The sequence below is a fragment of the Sturnus vulgaris genome, chromosome 29 (genome assembly GCF_052056855.1).
Source record: "Sturnus vulgaris isolate bStuVul1 chromosome 29, bStuVul1.hap1, whole genome shotgun sequence".
In the NCBI taxonomy this organism is placed as follows: domain Eukaryota; kingdom Metazoa; phylum Chordata; class Aves; order Passeriformes; family Sturnidae; genus Sturnus; species Sturnus vulgaris.
Window position 1 is genome coordinate 2862329 of NC_142271.1, and position 17726 is coordinate 2880054.

The 17726-nt window shown below is 43.1% G+C and overlaps 1 protein-coding gene across 1 annotated transcript; it reads left to right on the forward strand.

The window, feature by feature from the left end:
• The first annotated feature begins 450 nt into the window (after positions 1-450).
• On the forward strand, positions 451-15847 carry RSBN1 (round spermatid basic protein 1). Its single transcript, XM_014872764.2, has 7 exons — positions 451-809; positions 4358-5028; positions 10996-11133; positions 11536-11678; positions 12530-12697; positions 13763-13871; positions 14424-15847. The coding sequence occupies exons 1-7, from the start codon at positions 458-460 to the stop codon at positions 14883-14885; spliced, it is 2043 nt and encodes a 680-aa protein (XP_014728250.2). The 5' UTR covers positions 451-457; the 3' UTR covers positions 14886-15847.
• Positions 15848-17726: the final 1879 nt, after the last annotated feature.

Sequence of the window (17726 nt, forward strand, 5' to 3'; positions counted from 1 at the left end):
TTGGATGGGGTTTGGAGCAACCTGGTGCAGCGGAAGGTGTCCCAGCCTATGGCAGGGGGTAAAACGATATTTTTAAATTCTTTTCCAACCCTTAACATTCTATGATTCGATGACTTTATTCCATCCCACTGCCATGGGCAAGGATGGCCTCTTTAGGCTCGCTCCAACAGCTCCACAACATCTCCCTCACGGGGAAAGCCTCCGCAGCACCCCGCGGTCGGCGTTTAATGGATGAAGCCCTTCAGAACAAGCGACAAACGCGATAAAAATAAAAGTTTTTTTACCTCTCCCCACTGCCCGGGCCCGCGCTCCCTCAGCGCTTCCCCGCCCACGTGACCCACGCCGCGCGCACGCGCCCCCGCCGCCGAACTACAGATCCCAGGGTGCCCCGCGGCGGCGCGTGCGCGGCGGCGCCCGGCGCTCGGGCCATTTAAATGTGTGTGAGGGAGCCCCTGAAATGGCCGCGCAGGTCGCCGCGGTGCCGCGGGCCCCGGAGGAGCCGCCGCCGCCCTCAGCGGACCGGCCCGCCCGGCCCCGCGGGCCTCGCCGCCGGCGGACGGCACCCGGCGAACCGCCGGCCGCCAAGCGGGCCCGGCCGAGCCAGCCGCTGCTCGCGGGGCCCGGCCCGGCGGAGCCGCTGCCCCCGCCCGCCCTCCCCGCCGCCGCGGGGCTGTTCACGTTCTCCCCGCTCAGCCTCCCGCCGCCCGGGGAGCGCCGACACCACCACCGGCACCACGCCGAGCCCGCCGGCCACAAGGCGAGGCGCGGCAGCCCCGCGGACGGCGCGGCGGGGCGGCCCAGCCAGCGAGGTGAGCGGCGGGGGGAGCGCGGGGGTCGCGGGGCCGGCGGGTGCCCCGGGCGGGCTCGGGCGGCAGCGCCGCGCCGGGAGCCCCGGGCGCACCTGTGGAGGGCAGCGGGCGGCGGCAGCGCGGAGGGCTCGGCCCTGTGGAGGGTAGCGGGCACGGCGGTGCTGCCCGGGCACGGAGCGCGGGGTGGGCGCGCTGCTCCTGCTGCTGCTGTCAGAATCGCCCTCATCGCAGGTTCAACGTGCAGGTGCTGTGGGAGTGAAGGTTTCTTCACTCAGTGCTTGCATTAGCGTGTGCGGGGCTGCTGAGTTGTTGGAGTTTTTTTTATTATTTTTATTTTTAATTGTTGGTGCTAATAAGCGGCCTGAGAAGCGATCTCGTGATTCCATACAAATATTTCCAGGGCGGGTGGCAGAGGATGGTGCCAGATTCTTTGCAGGGGTGCCCGACAACAGGACAAGGCAGAATATCCATAAACTAAAACACAAGAAGTTCCTTCTCAACGTGAGGAAGAATTTATTTCAATGAAGGGCGGCAGAGCACTGGAACAGGTGCCCAGGGAGGTCCTGGAGTCTCCCTGGCTGCAGATCTGTGTCACCTGCTCCAGGTGACCCTGCCTTGGCAGGGGGGTTTCACTGGATGATTTCCACAGGTGTCTTCCAACCTGAATTGTTCTGTGTTTTCTTTCACTGAAAGGCCAAAATATCTTTGGATTTTGGTGTGTGCTGTGCGTGGTTTTGTTTATTGTTTTTTTTTTACCAGTACAGAGTGATTGTTTTGGTTCTGCTCAGAGATTTGTTATAGTAAAAAGCTTCTTGGAGAGAGCAACACAGATAAAAAATTACTGCAAATGCTGCTGTAATTAAAAATATAATGTGGTGAATTATGCTTGAGGAGTGTATGGGCAGGTTTCGTGCCAAAGAAACCAAAGATGCACTTGCTTACAGAAGTCGAGTGTCTGTAGAGTAAACTCTAGATAGGACTGTCTTAAGAACAGACAAAACTATTACTTAGGAGAGGCTTTTCTCCAGTGGCTAATGCTTCCACACTACTGTGCTTGAATAGTGATTATAAAAGCTTCTGACTGTAAACCTCTGCAATTCTATCAGTGTTTATCAGGGAGAAGTTTGGAGCAGTGTAACTTTGTAGACTGGAGTGTCACTGTGTCAGTTCTAACCCAGAATTAAATTAGGCCTTTTAATGAAGGCTTAAACAGCGTGAAAATGAGCATCAAAATTCCAGATTTGCAAAGGAAAGGTGTTTGCTCATCTGAAGCTCTTCACTGCCTGTCCTCAGCTGTCGGGGTGGTGCCTTTTGGGATGGGGCTGTATTTCCTGGCTATCAGTTTTTATTTTGATGTATAATCTAATTAAATTACCTATTACATTGAGTATACCGTGCTTATCTGTGGCCCTAGGTGACAGTGAACGCCCCCACTGTTTTTGCTGTTTAATAATGGTTCAGGTTCTGTTGTGAGATGTGTGATCATTTTAGAGTAGCTGAGTTACTGGCCCTGCTGTCACTCTGCCTCACTGCTGAGCCCATAGTTTAGTGACCTGTCCACAGTTTTTTTTGTGTTTGATATGCTGGAGGCTTTCTGGTTATTGAAAGGAGTAATTAAAACTATAGTTCCTTCAAGATTGCCAGGCGTTATTATAATGTCACTGTTCAGCTTCACTGAGTACAGTATTATTCACTGTAATAGTGGGACTCTGCGTGTTCGGTGGATCCAGCAGCAGCTTTTATCCTGAAAACAGGCAAGTGTTCACTGGAAATTCCCAAATGCAAGGATTCCTCTGTCTGTTTTTAGGATACTGCTTCAAACAGGAAGATGCTCTAAATTAAAATGTGTGAGGTTTTAAGCTATACCTAAAATCAGAGATGCTTAAAATAAGAGACCTTTAACAACCAAGTGTTCTTAAAACGTGCATAGGGAAGTATTCCCAGCAGCTCGGTGGTGGCATGAAATTCTTGTTTAGCTGCAGCTTGGGATGTCTGTTCCCACCAGGACAAATGCCTGGTGTGTGAATTGCACGTTCACTCGGTGAGTAAAGCAGTGTCTGTGCCCGAGAGCCCAGTGAGCAAAGCTGAGCCTTGCAGAAAGCCTCATTCCAAGAACCCTCTCAGATGACTTCCCAGAACAAGTGATACTGCCCTGCTTTTCCTGGTTTCTCTGAAATAGAAACATCAGGGCCTTTGCTGTTTGCAAGAGCTGCAGCAGCACAGTGAAAACTCGTATTTCAGGTCCTAAGACTATTGTATGAAGCGAGGATTAAGCAATCAGCTCTTTCTTTGCTCCGTGAGTAACTCTGTTCCTTACTCCAGGCTGTTATGAAGGTCAGACCTCTCCAGTAACGAGCTCTGAGACCAAACCAGTAATGATCCAGTTAAACACTGGTTACACTAGAGAACCTGGAGCTGCCTGTGTTTATCACTGCACCCTTTCTCATAAAACAGTGCAACATAGTTTTTTTTTTTCTTTAACTGAAGTGCTCTAAGAGAATAAAGAGGGAATACCGATGTGCAGCCAAAGAAAGGAAATTTTATTAGGACAGAGCTGTGTGCTGAGGGGAAATGGTAAAACTTTAGTTCCTGCATGTTTGGTCAGGTGTTGCCCTCAGCAGCAGGTTGTTCTCATCCCCATGGCTATCCTGCTAACCCAGCTCCAGGAGATTTATGGGCATTGTTGGATGAAGTGGTTCTTTGATTCAGATACATTAAAATCTTGTCTTGGCAATTGAGTTTTTAACAGCTGGAGCATTAAGTTTTCTAATTACCTTTGTCTCTTGCTAAATGTTACTTGAATTAGTCTTTATTCTTGCAAGAAGAGCAACTCAAACTATTCCATTTTGCCTGACAGAACTATTTCTTTACATTTTATCTCTCAGCCTTTTAGAGATTGATTAGCCTCAAAAAAAAAAACCCAAACAACTGAAGCAGGCTCTTAATTTCTTTCTCTCCATTAACTGCATCGTTAACTATAAGACTGAATCTGTTCATGTGATGGTTTGGGTCGTTTAATTTTAAAAGATCAGCAGTCTAAGATTTACTTAAATGCTTTTACTTCTAAATGTAAGTAAAGCTTGTAGCTCTTCAGTACTACTCTGTTTGCTTCTGTATCACGTGTCCAAAATCAGGGAAGTGTTCTGTAATGAAAGTCTTGATGTTTAAATGTTACACATACTTGTTTATCCTCTTCCTCTGTATGGCAGTGCCTTAAATGTCAGAAGTTATTAATGTACTTAATTATAGATGTTCTGAAACACAGACTCCTTTTAAAGGTACAATAATAAATCTGTTAAAAATGGAAGTATTTCTAAAATTTAAGCTAGAATTTTGGAAGTTTTCCTTAATACAGGGCTTTATTTGTTTAATTATAGGTACCCTGACTTTTGACTTAATTTTATATTTTACATTATATTTTTTTATATTTTACAATTGGTCAGTCTCCCTGGGAATAGATCCCTTCAGCAAATGAGAGACCTGAATTCTTTTGGGGTGAATATGCTGCAACTGCAGAACTCTAATCTTCTCTTTATTGTTGCTGCCAGAAACTCCAGATGAAAACGGCAAAACCCAGCGAGCTGACAGTCTTATTATGAAGAAGATGAAGAAAAAAAAGAAAAAGAAACACCGGGAAGATGTGAGGGGAAAACGCCTGAAGATGTACAACAAAGAGGTGCAGACAGTGTGTGCTGGGCTCACTCGCATTGACAAGGAGACCCTGTCTCAAGGACAGTGTGACAACCTGGAAATGAACAAGGAATCCTTCAGGTACCTGAAGGATGAGCAGCTGTGCAGGCTGAACTTGGGCATGCAGGAGTACCGGGTACCCCAGGGGGTGCAGACCCCGTTTGTGACACACCAGGAGCACTCTGTGCGCAGCAGCTTCCTCAAGACTGGCACTAAATTCAGTAACTTCATTCACGAGGAGCATCAGTCCAATGGAGGTGCCCTGGTCCTGCATGCTTACATGGATGAACTCTCATTTTTGTCTCCAGTGGAGATGGAGAGATTTGCAGAAGAGTTTCTTGCGTTGTCATTCAGTGAAAATGATAAAAATGCAGCTTACTATGCTTTAGCCATAGTGCACGGAGCAGCTGCCTACTTACCAGACTTCCTGGATTACTTTGCTTTTAACTTTCCAAACACTCCAGTGAAAATGGAAATTTTGGGCAAGAAGGACATTGAAACAACAACAATTTCAAATTTTCACTCTCAGGTAAGAACTATTCAAAAGCATAAATTTTGCACAATACCTAGATTTGATTAATCTCAGTAACTCAGAACAGGCAAGTCACAAATTTATTTTCTAAGCAGGTGAAGAAAGGTGATGTTAGGACTACATTACTGTGCTGTTTGCTCTTCCTTCTGCTCAAAGCTTTTCTGTACTCCCTGGTAGCTGGTGAATCACACCTCAGACACTGAGGAAAGATCTGCACTGAGCATCTTTTTCATCTAAACTTGGGAAAACACTGAGATTGTTCAAAGCAACAGCCAAGTCTGTGTCAGGAGTTGCATAGACTGCAAATGCTAACACTGCTTTTCTAGTCAACAGAGCTGGGATTTGATTTCTGGGGGCTTGGGTTTGGGTTTTTTTTTTTTTGCAATGATGTTACTTTTCATGTTTCAATATATCTGTTTCACAAGTTTTTTAACATCTCAATTCCCTCAGTTCCTTATGCTGTTTAAACTTTCTAACTTGAAGCTGATTAAAGAATGTTTTTAATTGCCTGGAAAAGCAGTTTCATTTTATTTACTCTCTTGGTTTCCATGGTAGGAAACCATTTAAAACTGAAATTTTAACCAGTTTAAATTTTAAACTGGTTTAAATTCTGGAACTGTATCTCCATGTAACTTAGATGGATGCAATAATAAAAACTAAGCTAATATCAAGATTCCTGTATGAAAATCTCTTGGATTTTAGTCTCATGATCAAACTCGGACATATCTATGAGTATACCACAAGATTACAGCTTAGTTAAACTTGGTTTTGATGGAATAAAGCTTAATTCTGTTAGTCTGAGAATGGATCCAAACTGCTGATTACCTATAAGGTCTTTACTCGAGACATTAATTACATTTACTAGTTCAACTGGTGGGAGGATAAATCTAAAACTCTGTAGTGGAGTTCAGTTCAGTACAATAGGAGCACACCTTTAACAACAGACTTTGGAGTGTTAGTGCTTGTGGATGGGCTGTTTGGATTTCTGCAGGATTTACCAAACACTTATAAGTCAGATTTGCATTGGAAAAACAATTACTGCTTTACAGAAAGTAACTGCATGGTCACTGTGGAGTCTTTGAATAGCATTAAATGAATAATTCTGACACTTGGCATTTTGTTTGACAGTGATTTGCTGCTGCAGCACTTATTTTAACCAGCTCCTGTTTCTTGGTTTAAGTAATTCTTTGTGCTGACAGAGCTGTGTCTGGGTGCAGAGTGCCCCAAAACAGTCTTTGAGCATATGAGCCACTGCTGTGGGCATTAGCACTTGTGCACAGCACACACCTGTGTGCTGCAAATGTGAAATGTGTCCACAAATCAGGCTTTGAAGTCTTCTCTATTTGTGATTTATCTGTGTTCTTTTAGTGTCCAGATTGCATTCTGGAGTACATGTGATGACCCCTGAAATGGCTAAACAGAGCCTCTGGAATGTTTAACAATTGCATTTTTTCTTGGTGAATGTCCTGTGAACACGAATACTGGCACTATAAATACACATGAGGAATGTATGGTAATAAATAAGAGGCTTTGCTGGGTTATAGTGTGCTGGTACTTCAATTAATTCTATTTTAAGTACTGTCTAAACTTGATTAAGATTGAGTCATGACATAAGGTTCAGTTGGTCTAAACCACTTCTCTAAACCCAGCTCCAGCATGACCTGGTTAATCCTCTGTGGCTGAAGTGTTAGTGCAGTTGTCCCTGAGCAAACAGAGCAGGGGAGCTGTCACAGGGCTCTTCAGGGAACACAGATGATGGAAAAGCTGAAGGAAACATTGAAATCGGTGGTGGGTTACCCAAGTTTTGCAGGCTGGCCTGTCTTGGAATGGAGGAGGCTGCAGTGCCCTGAGGCTTGGAGTGATGAACCTGTGCTGCTGTTCCTTGGCAGCACAGTGAGGGATGAACAGATTGGCTGAACTGCACTTTTCACCCTTCTGTATGAGAATTGTACAGCACAGGAGCACTTCATAGTTGTGCTTTTGCAGATTAAACATGTTGCACTATTGTGTGCTGCAACACTGATTATTTATCATTGTTGCCTTCTGGGTTCTTCCTCTGTGCATGAATTTGTTTGCTGCACTGACCCGTGCTGAGGGGATTTGGAGCATTAGGGAGTCTTGAATCCTAAAGATTCAGTGTCAAGAAATCAAAATTTGTTCTGTAAACTGCAAGTTAATGTGATCTTTGGCTTGCACAATGTTCTGCTGTTTTGTGTTTTTAGAGAAACTGAATTGTTGTGTTCAAAATAAGGACTTTAATCTGAAGGACTTGGTAAGTCTAGTGATAATTAACTGCCTTGCAAGGTGAATTCCTCTGTTCTCAGGCCAGTGAGTTTATAGCAAAGCACTCCAATGTGTATTTGTTACAGAAATGTTTGGTTTCAGTATCTTAAAATAATCAAGCTTTAGTGTCCTGTGGATTTTTTTGCTTGCATTGACTCTCATTGGTTCAGTGTTGGAGCTCAGCTTTAGTGTGGAGCTGTTCACTTGGGCTGAGAGTTTTCAAGACTCAAATCACTGAGCAGTAATTTGTAATCTTTCCTCACATAAGGGCACACTTTAATTTGGAAGCTCTTTGCAGTGCAGCTAGAATGAACTCTTATTTTCCTTATCACTTGTTTCAGTACAACTGCTTCCACTCAGTGAATGGGAATATATTTAGAGTTTAAAAAACACTTCTGCTTTTTTTCCTGACTGATCAACTGCCTGATGAATTCTCTCTCTGATCCAAAGAACAGTTAGGCTGTCACAGAGGGTGTGTGGGGGTTCTGGGAAGAGGCCAGGAAAGAGAATTGGGGAAGTAGGTTTTGCATAAGTTGTTCTTCCTTCTGGGAAGAAGGTGGGAGCAGCAGCCAACAGGTGATAACTGGGGAAATTTTCTTAGTCCTGCTGTTCAGAACAGGTTACTCTGTCCCTGACAGCTTTGGTTCATGAAACACATCACAGTTTGGTTTTCTGCCTCACATGAACTTCTCTGATTCTGGAAGGGTAATTTCTACTTTTTTTTTTTTTTAGCAGTAGCTACCAAAGTATGAAATGGAGAAATTGTGCATCTGTACTGCAAACTTCTTTTTGTTTTGTCACTAAAGCCACATAAACAATGCCCAGTGGTCCTGCACTATGTCACATTTTAGTCAAACGTGTCACCCTTGCTGTGCTGGCGTGTCACTGTCTTGTCCTTCAGCAGGAGCCAGCCTTGTGCTCTTGCTTTATTCCTTGTAGCCAAGCGTTTGTGTGGTTGGTTTTATAGCTGACTTGACACGCTAAAATATTGTTGCTGTCAAGTGATTCATGCTTTTCTTGCAACTGGAGAGAAACTTCTGAGACTTAACCTCATTTGTCTCCAGCTGATGCCTCATCTGCGTGTCCTCATCCTGTGCTCACTTAACCCGTGCTGAGGCTGGGGTGGCTCAGGAACATGCAAATAAACACCAGCTCTGTGCCTCTGACAGGAAACACTGCCTCTGTCTGCTTCTGTTCTCACCCAAGTGTGGGAAACGCTGATAGGCACATGGTGCAGCTGAAGGAAAATGTCTCCATGAGCACTCGAGCTAATTTTAAACTCGCTGTCCGTGTGGAGTGGGGGGTACACAGGGCACTGACGGCTGGGTGGATTTGCAAGGGCACAGGCTGCCCGAGTGGTCTTACTGGCCCCATTGTCCTTTAGCAACAGTAAAAACAGTGGCAGTGACTGCTCGTGGTCCCCTGCTGCTTTTAAAGCAGCACAGAGAACAAATTCTAGCGAGGGAGGTGCTGTGGTAATAAGTTACTGACTTCTGGCAGCCGTGTGAACTGGAGTGACCCCAGCTGAATTCCTAAACAAGAGCTGAACTTTGAACAAAAATAAAAAACACTGAGAGAGGTCCTAAAGGATATAAGGAAGTGACTTCAGCTATTTAATCATCTCAGCTTTCTTCCCTGCAGTGGGGGGTGCACACAGAGTGGCTGTGGAGTGAGTGGAGCTGGGGGGAGTGTGGAGCACCTGGTGAAGGGAAGGCCAGAGCAGTTCGCAGTGCAGCAGGCAGGGGCTTCCTCATGGGACACTGAACCACCCATGGTCAAGAGAGAGCGAGGTGCCTGTTCCTTTAGATGTCCATTATATCATGTTGAGACCACTGGCCTGACAGTGGCATTGCTGTTTGCTGCTCAGGAGGAATTGAGGAGAGATGCTGTGAAGGAGTTTTTTATGGCATATTAAAGGAGTAGACTACAATCCTCTGTGATTGAGGTGCTCGAGATGAATAGTGCAGCCTGTTGGGGATTGCTGTGGGTTGGTGCATGTTGTCAATGTAAATGTGTGCTGGGTTTAATCCTCAAGTGTGTATATTCCTTTAATTTCTATTAAAAACTAGTAAAGCGTTGAAATCCAGTGTTTCCCTAAAGTATTTCTGCTGTTTCCTTTATAACTCCTGAGTTCTCGTCTATTTTTTCATTGTTCCAGTGCATTAAAAAAAAAAAAAACAAAGCTTCTCATTTTTCATTTCCTTTGAAAACATTAAGAGGAAAAACTGCATATGGAATTATAATTAATTTTAATTCATGACAAACACCTGTAAAATACTAGTGACTCTCACCAGGTGGTTTCAATAGCACAGAACTCATCTGGAAGGAGTCTGTCTCCACTTACATAAACAGTGCCAGGCAGTTAAACTTTATTGAATAAGGACCAGAGCACTTCAGTCCTTAGTTTTTCTGTAGGTGCACAGAACTAAAATATTGCTGTGGTGCTCCGGTGCTCCTGCTCTGAACTGCATTCAGCAGAGTAAGCTAAACTCCTTTAATTAAGAAGTGAAATATCTATGGCTGCTGGTGGAGGATAAAATTGCAGCAGTAACTCTGTTCTTCCTTTATTAGTCTCTCCTAATTTACCTTTAACAACTGCATGGAGTAGTTTAATGACATCTGGTTTGCTGGCTAAACATGCAAAACTGAAACTAAACTTAAAGCTAAGCTGCTGCATCCCTGTATCTGTAAGTGGAGTTAGAAAATGCATTACACTGTGTGAACATGGCTGTTAAACTGCAAATTTACCAGTAATTTCTGTATTGTTCCACCACTCAGCCATGGAGAACAGCTGGAGTTTTTCACCCCTAAAACACTGAAGGGTGGTGGAAAGCTGGGGCTCAGACACAACTGAGTGTGCAAAACAGACTTGTGCTCTATAATATCAATTACTGAGGTACCTACACAGAGCCTCCTCTGTGGCACGTTCCAGTGCAGTCCATGGGATGAGGCTGCACAACACTGGAATCTTGCCAGTGGATCTCCTCTGGGAACAGGAAATTGGCAAGAAAAACTTCCAGATGACCTGGAAAAGTGGGACAGTCTGTGTTCTAGAGGACGTCCATGAGCTGTGAGATTAAAGTGTTTGTGGCCCCAGCACTGACAGGTTCTACTGCAAATGGTTATTCTAAAATTCTTCTCTGTGAGCATTGGCTTTGCAGCTACACCTCTCATTTCCTCTGCTTTTTGTCCAATTTTCTGTGTGTACTGCGTGTACTACTGCATGAAGGACACTGAGGTTTTCCACTGCAGTCCCAGGGGAAGGACCTCAGGGCAGGACTGAAATGAGGAATGTGCATATCCCAGGAGCATCCAGTCTGAAATGTGGAAGCAACAGTCCAGCTGCACAAACTAGTGGAGAGTTAAAGCTTGCACTGAGTCACAATGAAACCTTGTGTGGTTGTTTTCTCAAGTCAGCATGGAAGTGTTGAATTGTTCCTGAATTAGTCAAATATTCACTTGCTGTTACTCGGACTCCAGAAGGATTTCCTGTCAGGAGTACAGGCGGGAGTCCTTTTTTTCTCTTCTGTTCTAAACACTCTCTGTGCATATTCCCAAAGGCACATCTGCTGAAACAGATGTGGCCGAGTCCAAGCTTGATCCCAGCTGTGTTAGCTCACACTTTTCTCCTCCCGTGAGAGAACTAAAGGCGTGGTGCTGTTGTGTCTCTGTCCGGCCCAGGTCAATCGCACGTACTGCTGTGGCACCTACAGAGCAGGACCCATGCGCCAGATCAGCCTGGTGGGAGCCGTGGATGAAGAAGTGGGGGACTACTTCCCAGAATTCCTAGATATGTTGGAAGAATCTCCATTTCTTAGAGTAAGCAGTAACTTGTGGTGTGTTCAGAGCACTGTAGATATTTAAACAATTGTCAGGTTTCTAAGTGATTAGAAACTGTAAGGTATTTTCTTTATTGATGTGCTTATTTGGGCTACTGAGGTTCATTCTTTTCTGTGTCCAGTTGTAAGGCATGGAATGAGGTGGCTAATTTTAAAAAATCAAGTTTGTTATATATATTTGCACTACATGCGCTTCCCTAAAAACTATGCTTGGTAAAATTAGCTTGGAATATCTTTTGCCTCTCAAACTTATTTAGTTTTTATGCAATTCTTTTGAAGATTTGAACCAGTTTTACCAAAGGCATCATTAAATTTTTCTATCTCACCCAGTGTTTTGTGTTATGTGTGTTTTGTGGATTGTTTTGTTCCTGTTTTCTTTTAGATGACTTTGCCCTGGGGGACTCTTTCCAGTCTCAGACTGCAGTGCAGGTCCCAGAGTGATGATGGGCCCATCATGTGGGTGAGGCCGGGAGAGCAGATGATCCCCACAGCTGATATGCCAAAATCACCCTTCAAACGGCGCCGGTAAGGTTTGGGTTTCCTTTTCTCCTCGAGGTAAAACATTGCACTTAAGTCAGTGTCAGACTTGAGAACAAAAGCAAAGCACTTGATGTGTAACTGGCTCTTCAGAGGACTAATTCAGGTTTAAGTTTCACTTTCACTTTGTTTCAAATTGGCTCAGCTGATAAAGCAAATGTTACCTGTGATGGTTATTTTATTTCACTACTTCTCACAGTATCTGTCAGTACTTCTCACCTATCCTAGATAAGTGCTTTAAGATTAAAACCTCCTTTCGTTATCATTCAGGAGACTTAATTAATGTTATTTCTTTGTCAAGAACCAATTTGGTGGTAAGGCCAGGTGGAATGCTGTAAAGCAGCAGAGATCTTTCTGCTGCTGCATTCTAATGTCAGTGCTAAAGCACTTGTAACACTGCCTGCTCCGGAATTATTGTGTGTTCTTGCTTTCTGTCTCTGAAAGACGCCTCTAAGACAAATTTCAGGCGATTTAGAAGCATATTGTAATTGTTGTTTCAAGGAGAATTTTGGATGTACTCCCAAGTAACTGAAGCTCAGGCTCTGGAAGATAGCTCTGTTTTACATACCAGTACATTCCTGGAGGAAGTTTTTCAGCACAAGTAAACACAAAAATTATGTGACTTGATTTGTTTTGTAAAGTTTGTTCTCATAACCTGAATTTTACTTTGCTGCTTTTGTTCCAATCTTTCACCAAATAAACACCTAGAAAAAAAAACAGAGGGAAGTGCTTTGTTTCCTTATAGCCTGCAGCACCCAGAATTTTAAGACGATTTCAATACAACCGTTAATTTTGGAGCAGCAGGGCCATCTGTAGTGTGTGTTTTTCTGCCGCGGCAGGTCCATGAACGAGATCAAGAACCTGCAGTACCTACCTCGGACCAGCGAGCCCCGCGAGGTCCTGTTCGAGGACAGGACCAGAGCTCACGCTGACCACGTGGGGCAGGGCTTTGACTGGCAGAGCACAGCTGCTGTCGGGGTGCTCAAGGCTGTGCAGTTTGGGGAATGGTAAGTGCTGCTGGAATGCGGATTTTTAAATTTATTTATTTTTTAATAATTCCTTCCTAATCAGGAATGGTTTAAACCCCATGATGAGACAATCGCTGGAATCACCTGCCTAGGGAGGTGAGGGAGTCACAGGATGTGTTTAAAAATAAAAGCTGGATGTGGCACTCAGTGCCATGGTTTAGTTGATGTGGAGGTGTTAGGTCATAGGTTGGGCTAGATGATCTTAAAGATCTTTTCCAACCTTGTTCATTCTGTGATTCAAAAGCTGCACAGAGCTGAAAACCTCAAGCTGTGTACCTCCTATTTTTCCATCTTGAGGCAGTAAAAATTTTGTAACAGCTGCTTGCAGAATATTTTAGTGATACACAAAAGCCTCAAACTTGGACCATCATCCTTGATTATTCTTTTCCTGAGCAGGTATATTAATTCTAGCTTTTGTAACTGTAGTCTAAGAGCTCAGTGTAATTAATTTCACAGCTGCAGTGCTTTCTCAGGTCATGTACCCAGGATATTGCTGTTGACCTTGCAGAGAAACTGGACTTGCATGATTGTAATAGCTAGAAATTACAGTAGAAATTGGATACCATCATTAGCAATATCATTAGAATAAAATACACCAGTTTTTCCTATACTCTGGTTCACAGCTGTTGAATAAAATTCCTCACTGCTTCAACTTCAGTGTTACTTTGTAATTTTGCATTTTTCCCTTAATGCAGAATTATTCTGTCCAATTATAAAATGGAAGAATTGAGGCAAATTGTGGCTCCTAGAACACAAAGGACTTTGATAGTGGCAGTTTGAACCTGGTCTCAGGCTTTTCAGTATATTGTCCATGCAAACATCACTTCTGTTGTGAATGCAGCAAAAATGGAGAAAGAAAAAAGAGAGATCTATGAAGTATCCCTCTTCTTCAAAATAATACACTATTGAGAAGTGTTGAGACTTTGTGCACAGTGTAACACTGAAGCAGGTTATTGGTTCAATGAAGCTTTCTGCTGGGAAGAGCTGTAATGGTCTGTAAGTCAAATATTTCAAAAATGCCTGGAATTCTCATTTTTTTCCTAGGAGTGACCAGCCTCGTATAACCAAAGATGTGGTTTGTTTTCATGCTGAAGACTTCACTGATGTTGTGCAGAGACTTCAGCTGGACCTGCATGAACCTCCAGTGTCACAGGTATCAAATCTGCCCTTGTGACAGCTCATTCCTGGTGTTTTGGGAGGAATTTCTGACAGATCCCAGCTTCTCCCTAAGGTCAGCCCTTTTGTATCCCCTCAGTTCTCAGCTCTCTTGGGTAAATTCCCTTGTGTTTCAGGATAAAATAGTTCAGTTGGAAGGGAACTTTTAACTTTTCCGTTCCCCCAAGCTGGGGTTCATGCTGGGAGTCCCATGGTGTGCTGTAGAAACAATCTGTTCATTAAGCCATGTGTGCCTATTCCTGCTTTTTCTAATGCCTGATGATGTCTTAGGATATGGAAGCATCTAAACTCAGTCCTGTCAGCCCAAACAATGCAGCCCATTGTTGTTGTTTTTAACTATAGCTATAGAAACCTCTTCATTCTCCTCTCAAGATGTACACATCAGAGAAATTGTATTTTAAAAGTCTAGTTGAAGTTTTACCCATGAAATGGAAACATTCTGATTTAGACATGAATTAACTTGAAAATAGGAAGATGCTGAATTGTTTGAAGAGTTTCCCACTAACTTTCCCATCTCTCCTTCTCCCAGTGTGTTCAATGGGTGGATGAAGCCAAACTAAACCAAATGAGACGGGAAGGCATTCGCTATGCTAGGATTCAGTTGTGTGACAATGACATCTACTTCATCCCTAGAAATGTCATTCATCAGTTCAAAACAGTGTCAGCAGTCTGCAGCTTAGCCTGGCACATCAGACTCAAACAGTATCACCCAGTGGGGGAGACTTCTCCAAAAGCAGAAAGCAATTCAAGCCTGAACAGTGATGTTCCTGGAAACACAGAGGCAGAAGGTGAACCCCAAGGTGTGAGTGTAAAAATAGAGTCTGAAGAACCAGGTATGGAAATTCAGCTTACCCCAGGGGTGCTCTCCTCCTCTGTTTCTTCAATATCAGGACTTGTGCAACCAGATCAGGTGGCCCAGCCCCTTCCAGGTTTTAAAATAGAGTCTGATCAGCAACGCAATCCACAGGATCATGCAGGCTCTTCTGTGTGATATGTATATATTCAAACATTTTTTAAGCAACTTTTTAAAATTTTGATGTGAAGTTATAGTTTTATAACTGGCTTATGTTTTATTGGAGAAATCTTGCCTATAATTCTATAAAGAAAGGTGACATTCCAAAATGTCAAGCATATCTTTTTTACACAGATTATGCAAAATTCAAGTTGTATTTTAACCCCTTAGTACAACCTGTAACAGTGGTCTACCACTTCTTTCTGTTTAAGTAAAGAGATGTTGAATATCTTCTCAAAGTCAGATTGAAATTCCTCCAGGAACACGAAATGATTGAACTCCATTGGTCAGTGTTATTTCCCTACTTTTACTTTATCTCTAATCTTCACCAGAAAGTGATGCTTTTGTAGAAGACTTGCAAAGTGACTTCCCCATCTCGTTTTAATTGCTTAAAAAAGTAAAAAAGAAAAAAAAGGAAAAAAATAGAGAAAGCACAGCACTTTTGATGATTTGTGGAATTTTCAGTATGTCTGTTCTTGACATATTGGTTTATATACAAGCTATAGAAATTGATGTTTCTTACAGTTCCTACAAGGGTGACCTGTAAAAAGAACTGAAGCAAGTGTCTGATTCCTGTTGAAATGCAACGACTTACTGACCTAACACTTCTCATAGCACTGCTTATGTTGTTTGATGTGAGGGTTTTTGCTTCCAAAATACATCTTCCCTGAACGTGATAAATGCTAGTGTCAAAATTAGAGAACCTCTTGGTAGTCTTGTGGAGGAAACTGCTATCTTTGAGCACTTTAAGGCTTTAAAATACTTAACCAACTTGGCAGCTTGTTTTGATGGGGTCGTAACGTGTCCAATGGATCCACACTTCCCTTGTACTGATGCACTTAATATAATAAGCATTGAGCTGATACCTGACTTCCTAGAATAAGGACAGCCTTACTGTGTAAGTTCTGTATTAGTATTTCACAATAAAAAGTATCTTGGCATTGGACTGCTTTTTCCATGTGTAGCTCCTGGGTGCCCAGTTACTGTGGAAAAATCAGCAGCACATGCTCAATGTGTAGAGTGTCAGCTATCAACAGTTTTTAAACAATCTTTCAATATTTCTGGATGTTAACGTGTAATCTGTATTTGACTTTCACTCACCCCATTTATTACTGCCCTTTCCAGTCATCAAAAGGAAAAGTCCCTTTTCCCTCTCCCTCCCTCCTCCCCACATTTAGAGTACAAGTTGGGGTTTGGTGCAACTTAAGCTGTCTCCAGATAACTTTATTTGTTCTAATCCTCACTGGAGTAGGAAAGATTTGAAACACTATGTTAGACTAGACAAAAGCAAAGATGCTGTGTTAGTTCTGGATGCATCTTTTTAATATCAATTATTACTCTTCTCTTTATAAGGGTCTCTAAAATATGTTACTCTATTATAAATCTTACTTTGTGCAATATTGTTTGTGTAGGCTTTTATATACATATTAGCACCTCAGTGTAGAGGTCACTATTTTAAACTGATAGAGAAATAATCCTCAGAAGATACTGCAGTGATTAGTTAGAACCTGTATTACTCCTTATGTGTATGTATGTATTGTCTTCGGTACAAAAATGAGGACTAGGAAATATTTCAATTTAAAACTAATTTACAGATTGAAGTGGTAGTGACTCGTTTAGTAATCTGTGTAAATAAGGTGTTAGAATGGAAAGCTTTTATGATGAGAAGTAATGTGATTCATGCAGGGGTGTAATTTAATCTTAGCAGAAATTCTAGATGACTCAGCGCGGCTCAGAAATGAGCCGTCAGTTCTCTGGTGGGTTTTTTCCACTTTTTATGTTGAGAGGAATTTCATAGCTTTAAGGGTTGTGCAAAGTAAAATTCCTCACAGGCAATAGTGGTTTCAGTTCATCCTTCACTTTCAAAGATTCCCCAGGGGTGTTCTTTCCTTTTGACCAAGTCTGCGAGTCTTCCACGTGCCCGTTCCGCGCCTCTCCCTGCTGCTCCCTGGCCCATCCCGGGGTGGCCCTTCCCTGGCAGCCAGCACTGATCACTCAGGAACTGTCACACCTGCAGGGGCCACAGCGAGCCTGCAAAGGCACAGCAAACACACTGAGAGCCCCCAGGCACCAGCCTGTCTGTTTATTGGGAAAATTGGAATGTAAATTCCAATAGCACGTTTTCAAATGGAGGAAGGAACACTAGGGTGGTTTGTGCTACTTTCCAAGCTATATCTTTAGTGAAATCTGTGACAACAGCCTGAAATACCTGGAAAATGCTCTGACTTCCTCTTGCATGGAAGGACATGACCAGTAGCATCATGCTCTCTGTGCTCTGCTCAGTTACTAACTTAAAACCTAATGTCAGATTTAAATGCACGTAAATAAAGGTATCTTTGAATGACCTGAATGTTGCTGATGCTATCCTATTTTGGAAGACTGAGGGAGAGAGGAACAAGCTGTTTGAGAATCTCTTATTAAATTCATCCTCAGTTTTGCTGTGCTTTAACCAAACTGGCACACTTTCAAATTCCAGCTCAACTCTGAATGTAAAGTATGAGAGGGATTGCTTGGGAAGCTGCTCACTCTCCAGCCATTGCTTCAGTTGCCCAGAACAAAGCCTTGATAGGACAAATGCAAATCTTTTCCAGCCCAAGACCTGTAGAACACAGATTTTTTTTTTATGAGCTAGAGCTGTTTAGAGAGGAAGTAAGGAGTTCAAGCCACTTAGCATTTGAGCAGAACAAATCCAGTAAATACTTTGGAATATCTCATATTAAATAGCTGCTATTTGAATTTCTCCAAGATTTTATACAGCAGGCTCCTTAAGGAGCTAATCAAACTTTAGCATATTTCATGGCTTGTTCCAAGGCTCAGGAA